The sequence below is a fragment of the Limulus polyphemus genome, unplaced genomic scaffold (genome assembly GCF_000517525.1).
Source record: "Limulus polyphemus unplaced genomic scaffold, Limulus_polyphemus-2.1.2 Scaffold943, whole genome shotgun sequence".
In the NCBI taxonomy this organism is placed as follows: Eukaryota; Metazoa; Arthropoda; class Merostomata; order Xiphosura; family Limulidae; genus Limulus; species Limulus polyphemus.
This window is the reverse complement of record NW_013666553.1, coordinates 185,949-195,991: the sequence shown is the minus strand read 5'-3', so window position 1 is coordinate 195,991 and position 10,043 is coordinate 185,949. Positions and strand designations below refer to the sequence as shown.

At 32.4% G+C, this 10,043-nt stretch overlaps 1 protein-coding gene across 5 annotated transcripts in view; it reads left to right on the top strand.

The window, feature by feature from the left end:
• The window catches only part of LOC106461357 (ral GTPase-activating protein subunit alpha-1-like), a 195,036-nt gene that overhangs the window by 26,358 nt on the left and 158,635 nt on the right, over window positions 1–10,043 (top strand). For all 5 annotated transcript variants that reach the window (XM_022388288.1, XM_022388289.1, XM_022388290.1 and 2 more), the window contains exon 5: window positions 1,111–1,342. In XM_022388288.1, the coding sequence (XP_022243996.1) occupies window positions 1,111–1,342 (232 nt within the window). The remainder of the gene's footprint in view (window positions 1–1,110; window positions 1,343–10,043) is intronic.

Genomic DNA, 10,043 nt, shown 5'->3' with positions numbered 1-10,043 from the left:
ACTTACGTTTTTAGGTTTTAAGTTTTAGTTAAGTTTTTAAAAGTTTAAACGTAAACTAGTTATTTAGTTAACTACGTAGTTACGTTATATACTACACACACACACACACACACACACACACACACACACACACACACACACACACTGCACTTGTGTATATGTTGTTATGATTCCACATTTTTGGTTGTCCTAAATGCAGTCTTTGAGAAAATGCTATGTTCAGTTATTTACAGCTTAAGCTAAAATTCACTTTGCTTGAGTCAGCCTAGTAGTAAAGAAAAGCTAGTTGATAAATTGCTTAGATGTATGAATAATGAGAGTGTAACAGTTTGACTAAAAAAGTACTTAATGAAGTCAGCATGTGTTGCTGTTAAATTTATGATGCGTTCATTGAGAAATGTTAAAATTTGATAATGTTTCAAAGCAAAAATAGGTACAGTGAAAACATTCGTGGACAGTTTGTAAAGTATATTATTATTATTGGACAAAGATTTTAGCATTTTGATTATAAATTGAAACATTTGTCACTGTAATACTTATTTGTATATAATATATTGCTCTAAGCAGCTTCAAAGAGTTATAACTGTTCCTACAAGTATCTGTGAATTTTGTACCCATAATGTGGTCCTTTGGTATCTGTAGCAATTTGCATATTTGGTGATTTCTGAAGATCATCTTTAATACAACTGTTTGCTTCAAATAAATAGTGTAAATAATGCTAATTGTAAGTGTTTATTAGGATGAAAAATTGCAATCTAAGTGCAGTCTTATTTGAGGTAAGTTATGCCTATATTTGTGTCATACATTTAAACTTAATTACTTAGTTTATTGTGTTATATGTACTGATCAGTTGTAATATTTTGTCATTTCTATTTAAATATAATAATATCACTTAGAACATCTTTCTTTCAAATTTGAATTTAAGGACTAAATGTGTATTATGCTTTTAAACTTGTCTGTGACTACACATGTAATTGATCTTCTAGAAAGTTTTTTTTGTATCTGTGTGGAAAAATTGACAGAAAACTGACAGGTACAATTGACACATAACATTTCTGTATTATTATTATTTCTTTTATTATGAAGATAAAATCATTTTCTTGTTTCTAGTTACGTGTGGAAGGCGTGAGAATGTTTCTTCTGTGGTATCAAATTCTTGAAGAAGATAGTTCAGAAGATGAAGATGCAATGTTTAGTTCCATTGTTCCTGGTATCATTCCTGGTACCCCAAACCCATATTTGTCACCTAACATTCATAACAGACGTGGTATTTCAGCTACTGTTGAAAACTATCCTGATTATTCCACTTTTTACACTCATACTGCCACTGAAGCTGATTCTGGTATATATTTCAACTTTTTTTAAAGAAATCTGTGTTTTGAAATTATTAGCATGTGAAATGTATAGTAAAAGAACTAAGTAAGATAAGATTGTACTCAACAGATTAATTAAAAATGATTTTAATTTGTAAATAAAATTGTCATAAGATTCGTCCTGTAAATATATTAAGAAATAAAGAATTATACAAATTGACATGTGTGCATAGCAAAATCTTACAAGTATGTATTGAAAATGTGTACATAAAGGTCTTTTGAAAATTGACAAATCTTTATATTTAATAATTCAATCAGAATTTAATGATTAAATCTAGTATACTAATTGTAATCATGTTTTAAATGAGGTATACTGTATTTGTTTCCTGTTGTTTAAAATATCTACTCGGTTCATGCAGAAAGTAAGAGTGACATGCATAAAATATTCCTTTTTCAAATAACATGCAATATTGTAGTATTTCTCTTGTAAAAGGGTTTTCCTGCAGAGCAGTCAGTTAGGCCTGCTAACTGAAGATTCAGAGAATACCAGACTATGGAGTGTATTGATCTCTCCAATGTACAACTTGGATTGTGTAGGAAAAAGATTCAACAACAATAGAAGTACAATTAACAGGAAAATTATTCACAGAAAAGCATAATCACAATAACACAATACAATTACCAAAACCAAAACAAGGGCAAGTGTTCAGTGATGTGTGTCAAACTGATAATAGTATTGTGAACTTTTATTTAAAAGCTCTTATCATCTTGTTGTGTCCTCCCTTGTAAGTAGTAAATTAAAGAAGCTACAGTGATGGTCCACTGTTGCAAAATGTAACCAAATTCAATTTTTTGAAAAATATGACAAAAACATGTTATTGTAGGTCTTATGACAGTGGTCATTTACTTTAGTGAATTTGGTACTAAGCATACGTTCTTATGATTGTAAGTTTTTAAACTTTTCACTGAAATAATTTTTCTATCTTATAATCTTGTACATAAATAATTTTATTCAAGATATCTTATATACTAAGCTACATGTGCTAATACTCATTATTTCAAAGTTGATCACCAATGGGAAATAGCAAAATTCCTTTGTGGGCAGTCTGAGACCATTAAAATATTAAGAATAGTCATAGGTCACCCACCCTACTCATTTTGATTATCTGTAAAAATTTAACCCTAAAACTTATTTTCCACTATGACAATGAAGTGAAGCCTTCAAAGGTGTTTGTGCATGGCATATGATAAGTTATGCTGTTACTTAAGGAGGCTAAAGGTCCATATATAGATAAATTTATATTTCATTAATTGTACCCATTCTTCCACATCTAATTGCCAGTTTTTATTATCTGTATAAGACAATTTGTACCAGGCTATAATAAGTTAAATCACTTAAATGTAATACTGTAGCACCATACCATATTTGCATGTTAATTGTGCATGCCTTTGTACTTTTTTATCAGTATCTATATAAGCTATCTATATCTTAAACTAGAATGTCTTTTTTTTTTTACAATAGCGAGTGAATATGTCTAATGAGCCAAGAAGGCAAGTAGTCTGTGCTGATTTTCCAAGATAAAAATTACGATGATATAAGGTTTTCGTGCATCATATCCTCAACAGGTGTGCATGCTAACCATTATCTAATTTGTGAAACAGATATAGATGTGAAATCATGGGGTTGTGATGCATTGCTTTGACATTCAGAAAAGAAATCTCGTATATCAGGTACTGAAAACTGTCATGACAAAGGCAATATTTGAAACAACTGAAAACTTCTCAAATTAACACTGTGGACTTATTTGCTTGAGTACAGGCTGCCAAAAGTAGTGATCAGATATTGTCATTTTCTGAGCAGATTACTGCTGCTGAAGCAATATGGGGTAGAGCAGTTGCAGTGTGTCATCTGCCTGTTAGTTTTGTGATAAAGTTATTCCAGCTCTTCCAGTAATGTTTTTAGATTCAAACATTGCTGTGTAATAAAGCAAGCAGAATTCTTCCTGATGGACTTGGGCCTCATTTTTGAAATATTATCGAAAATGAGATATGCAACTCGGCTCTTGTATATACTTTGGAAACTGACAAAGCTACAACTGCAAAACATTGGCAACAGTTGGACATTCTAGTTCTATACTACTCCAGCCAGTGTCGACACGTCATTTCTCATTTGGTGTCAGTTAAATTTGGTAGAGCTCAGGCTGCAGTTATTCTTGAAAAGATTGTTGCTGTTGCTACTCCTGTTTACACTCAAAAATTGTGACAGATATCAACTAATAGGCCAAATGTAATGAAGGATTTAACCAGAGGCATAAAGGAAATTCTCAACCCAAAACTTGTTGAAATTGGCACCTGCAATATCCACGAGGTTCACAATGCTTTTTCGTCTGCCAATGATTTATTTGGAAATGATGTTGAAACTCTTGGTATTGAACTGTTTTAATTATTCAAAGTATCACCTGTGAGACAGGAAGATTTTGAGAAAGTTCAGGTCAAGTGGAATATTACAAATCATGTTTTCCTTTGACATGTACAGAGTAGATGGCTTACTCTAAAAGATGTTACAGAATGTTGTATGGAACAATATCTTGTATTTAAGCACTACATGTTGTACTCAAATCTTCTTTCAGATGTTGATAGGCAGAAGAATTGGAGGATCAGGAGACTTATGTGTGTCATGAACAACAAAGTTGTTCTAGTGAAAAGGAATTTTTGAACTCGGTTATATCCATTTTTACAAAGTTGAAAAGGCTTTTTCAGTTTGAAGCTCCTATTATTCATATTTTTTATGATGAGTTGTCATTGTTGGTCATCACACTAATTCGTTGTTTTGTGAAGCATGATGTTGTAGAAGGTAAATATGGAGCTCAGCTATACGAGATTGATTTTTCTGCAAATGAAAACCATTTGAAAGTTACATACATTGGACATGAAGCCAGTAAGACACTGAAAGCACTTCTCTCAGACAAAAGTATCACACAGTATGGATAGTCTTCTTTTTCTTGAGAGCTAAGACATTTTTCAAGAATGCTGTATCAGCTTTACTGTAAACACCCATCTTGAGAGATATACACTTTTTGCATCCTGTATGAAGAGAAGGAGATTGGTCAGTTGAAGCCATTGAAAGATTAGCTGTTGTCATGAAATTGTTTTCCTCAGGCAAGGTTGACTGTGCAGTTGATAAGTGGAAAACATTCAGAATTGAGCCTTCTCAAGATGATAATTATGGAGATCCAGACTGGGGTGTTGTGTGGGAATTCTTTTTGGGCTCATATAGTTTCTATCAAACTGTTGAATGGTTTGCCAAAGTATCCAAGTCCGACTATATTTATGAAGATTTGTCTCATCTCACATTCTGACATAGAAATGCAGATATTGAGTGCTCTTTCAGTGAGAATAAGCTGATCATAACTTCATGACTGACTCGGATGTCTGAGTCTTTAATTACAGAGCCACCTCATCATTCATATGAAAGTATAACAGAAAGCCAGAAAACCTTTCAATAAATTCATTGACCCTGCAAGCTGTTAGAAATGCCAGAGCTAATTACCTGCAATACCTTGAAACACACAAAAAAAGCTGAAGAACAATGCAGTCACTGCTGCTCAGGAAGCTGATTCTAAGCCTAATGATGAACAGTCAATGAGAAGAAAGGAATTAGAGGCAGTAAAGCAAAAACTTGTTGAAGCTGATGCTTTAAGAAAGGATGGAATGCAGATGTGGAATTCTGCATGTACTTCCAAAGACTTCAGTTGAGTTAATGCAGCAAATGCAATGCTATTCTAAAACAAAATGAGGAGCTAAAGGCTTCTGCTTTGACACAAATGAAGACTGCTGAAAAGAAGAAAGAAGCAGTTAGGAAAACTGAACCTCTTACAAATGGGGAAGAGACAGTAGCAAAAAAGTTGAAGTTCTAATTCATATTATATCCATTGTGTGAAGTTTAGCAGTCAGGTTCACTTCACATTTACTGTGCAAAATCAATTATAATCTTGCTAATCTGTTTCACCCTGTATCAGATGTATGGTGTTAAGTTTAATCTGAGTAATCTGTCACATTTCCTTATTAAATTTTTCTAAAAAATCTAACTTGCTTCATGTAATCCTCTGCCCCTCTTCATTAACCCTATTGCCCTGAGTACCCTTTACTACACATGACACAAGGTTTTAGTGTCTTGCATTCAAAATTTTATTAAACTACTTTTTGTTTATTTTATACCAATTGGAATAGCATAAAATCTTAGCTAATAATCCATATTTTAATACAAGTTTTAAGTTCTTAATTCTACAAGGCAATATTTAAAAAATCTTGAATTTCCACTAGTGTGACCCATATGACACATTTTTTCTAAGCATGTCATCATCCTTATGTTATCCACCACCTCTTGAAAAGTACGAAATTAAATGTAAAATACTCTCTATAAAATTGTTATTGCTCAAACAAACCATAATTTTTATAGCCTTCAATTTTGTTTGATTACATAGCTATCAAATATAAAATCAGAACCCACCTGTCATATCCTCTCTTTCCCAATTCGTTGAGAGTTCTATGATATGTTTCATTATATATTACCTATAACCAAAAGAAAGTCAAGATTTTCATCTATCAAATGATGTATTGTATAACATTATGTTCTGAACAGTTGGAAGTCAATTTCACTCACAGTACAAGATTCGTTCCTGTGAGAAAGTTAACGACTAACTTGGATGAATTTGTAATGGCTCTTGTCGCACAGTTAGAAAGCCAGAAAAATTGAGAGTTAGGAGAATTTATCTACTTTTTTCATGTTATTAGTCTATATTCTTTGGTGTATTTAATTAAATAAAAATTATTAAGTGCGTTACTATCTATAGTATAAAACATTAGGGTTAACTCTCTTCTAAAACTCGAGAGCAAGAAAAAAGGAGATTGGGTAAGTACTTTATTTCTTGTTTTTCATATTTATTCTTTATTTATTATTATAAAAATAACTAAAATCTAAAAATATGGATCTTTTTAAGTTATTTGAGACTTGATTAGGTAAAATATTTAATAATATTAATCTAATTAAAATGGTTCACGAGGCATGCATGTGAGCAGCTCCTGGGTAATGTAATTAGACAGCATAATATGAGCTGCATATTCCCTGAGGGATTAACAACTTATAATGGCTCAGATAGTAATTAGACTTGGTTCAAAGGGCAATAAAGCAATAAAATTTAAAATTATAAATAGATGTATACTGTTATGATACTTAGAGCTACTTAGGATAAACGAATGTAGATTCATGTTGCAATTTGAAGTCATTCTAAAAAGAAAAAAGGGTAATTTAGGTTTATTCGATTTTTTTTGGTCTAATTGACCGAACCTGTTTTGAGATAGGGTAGAGAAAATAACAGATAAACTATGAAATTTTACTTAAAAGAAACATTTGATATGCATTTAGAAGGTTTTAAGGCATACACAAAGGAAATTTGATATTTTTGAGATGAGGAATAGTATTTTTAATTTTAACATGAAAATTACTTTGCACATGGATTATTCAAAACAAATGCTCTGTATGTGAAAGACCTATAATATGAACTGAAAGACTGCCAAATGTTGTGAAGATATATATATATATATACACTATATTGAAAGTTAGAAGTATTAAATCTATAAAGACTAATTGAGTACAGTGAGGTCACATGGTCAGTCAAATTGACTGAGCTTGTGTTGAGAGAGTTAATATGTTTTATGGAGATAAGTTTTTTGAATTGTGTTTTATAAACTAAAAGAAAAGAAAAATAAAACTAAATATTTGTGTTGTACTGTTGTCCTTATTTGAAAATTTAATTACAGTGCCTTGCAAATGTATTTACCCCCTTCCAAAGTTCCACATTTTGTTGCCATCTGATTTTGCGATTACGAAACTTTCAACTGGGACTTTATATTTAGAATATACACAATCTACTCCAAACTGAGAAAGCTAAATAATGCTGATATTATGTAAGTAAGTTAGACTTTGAAAGAAAATTTGAATATTTTTAATTGCATAAGTATTCAATCTCTTTCTACGGCAACCCTAAATCAGCTCAAGTGCAAAAGATTAGTTTGAAAGGTCACAAAATTAGTGTAATTGTCTCTGTTTGTACATAATCAGAGTGATTTAACTTGAATTCAGAGTAAATGCATCTGTTCAAGCCACAACTCACATAGTGATAAGACAAACCAACCATGAAAACCAAGTAGCTTTCCAAAGAAGTCCAGGATAAAGTGGTAGAGAAGCACAGATCAGGAAAAGGTTACAAGAAAATTCCAAAGTTGCTGATTATCCCTTTGAGAATGATTAAGTCCATCATTAAGAAGTGGAATGTGCTTCATACCACTCGTCACTACCCATATCAGGCCACCTTTCCAAACTAAGCAGCCAAGCAAGCAGGAAACTGGCTAGGGATGCCAACAGTGACTTTGAAAGATCTGCAAAGTTCAATGTCTGAGATGGAAGTCAGTGTTCATACATCGCCAATATCCTGGTCCCTACACAAAACTGGCCTGTATGGGCGAGTGGCAAGAAAGAAGCCATTACAGAAAAGGAATCATTTTAAATCTCGTTTGGAGTTTGGGACAAAGCATGTAAATGATACTTCAGACTGTGGCAGAAGGTTTTGTGGTCAGGCTAGACAAAAATTAAGCTTTTTGGTCTCAAGTGAAAACGTTACATTTGGTGCAAGCCCAGCACATCACCCAGTCAGTGCTATCACAACTGTCAAGCATGGTGGTGGCAGCAGCATCATGTTATGGGGATGCTTTTCACCAGCAGAGACTGGGAAGTTTGTCAAGATTGAGGTGAAGATGGATGGTGCAAAGTTAGGGCAAATCTTAACCTGCTTGAGTTAGCCAAGAATCTAAAACTGTGTTGAAAATTAACATTTTAGCAGGACAATGTCCCGAAGCACAAGGCCAAAGCTATACTTGAGTTGTTTCAAAAGAAGAAATTGAATGTCCTGGAGTGGTCCAGTCAACTTCTTGACTTGAATCCAATGGAAAATTTATGGCAAGACTTGAAGATTGCAGTCCATCAACAATCCCCAACGAACTTGTCAGAATTGGAACAATTTTGCCAAGAAGAATGGGCGAAAATGACCATTTTATTGGTAGAGACCTGTCCTAAAAGACTCACAGCAGTAATTGCTGCCAAAGGTGCTTCCAACAAGTACTGGCTTAGGAGGCTGAATACTTGTGCAATCAGCAAATTTGAAGTTATATATTTACTCTGCAAATTTTGCTGACATTCAACCTCCTTTACACGTAACAGTGTTAAGTTTGATCATTAAAGTTTTGAATAAAAACAAGTTCATTAAAAAAATTGTTTACATGATTTGTATTTCATCAAAAATGATACATTATTGGTAGGGAGCGAATACTTTGCAAGGTACTGTAAGTTGTGAAGATATATTTGTAATGTGACTCAGTTTGCCTCCTAGAGCATCCAAGTAGATAAAATTCAGCTGGATAGTGCTCAATTTGCTCATATTCATGATAAAACCATAGTGTATTTTATCATGAATTCACTATGCCTGAAAATTTTGTGTAAAGACTCCAAGATCTATTTCTCATGAATTTGTGAAAATGTTCATGTCGGGTCTGACATTAGTACTGAAAATGATGTATTTAATAAATTGCCCTTTTAGTAATGTGACTAAACATTAAAGGGTATGGACTATTCCTGAAGATGCAATTTTTTGGAATAAATTTGTATTTGATAAGTGAAGAATTGTCTTCTAAAATATATAGAATTGTTTAAGTATAGAATTTATTTTTTTACTTCACTATTCCATTAGGAGATTCTTCTCTGAGTTATGTAATGCAGTGGTAAGTCTTGGATAACAGGGTTAATTGCATAGTTCTCATGATGAATTAAATCAACGGTCTGTGAATAAAACTAAGTGCATGATTCTTATTGAAGTTAATGTTTAAAGAGAAATAGTAAGGAAAGGAACATAGAATATTGGGAGTGTGTGAACATGTACTTAATTCTTAGCATTAAACAAGACCAAAAGGTTTGAAAATTAGTAATCCTACTACAGTCCAAATAATTGTAAAATACATTTTTATGAGAGAATTAGGCTGTCTTTATGGTGTGAATGGTTTTTCCAAACTAGAGAAGCATGGTTATAATTAATTATACTTGTCATAGGTCTAGTATATTTTTTAACACTGCATTCTGTATTTAGTCCCTTGTGGAATTTCAAGAATTAGAAGAGTTTATAATAATAGTATTCCAACTATACTATGTTTGTTGTGTCTCAGCTGATCTGATGGGTTTAGGATTGAGCTGAAAGTGTCACCAGCAGTCGATATGACGAACACAGTTTGGGTGAATACTATTATCATATGCTCTTCTAATTCTTGAAAATTGTTAAAGAACTAGAATAAGAATGCAGTGTTAAAAAATATAATAGGCTTAATACTTGTGTCTTATGATGGGTATAATTAATTATAGGCTGTTTTTGATTAATAACATGGGATGTGTCGCAACTCTACAGAATATTTCAAGACTACCGGTGATGGGGTAATGTACCACAAGAACTAACATGTAGTCCATTTTACGGTTTTAAGAAAGTGGTATACATGCATGTATACATATATGCAAAACACACACACACACACACACACACACACATATACATATATATATATATATATATATATATATATATATAATAATACTACTATACTTATAGAGAAGTAATTTAGTATTACTACCTT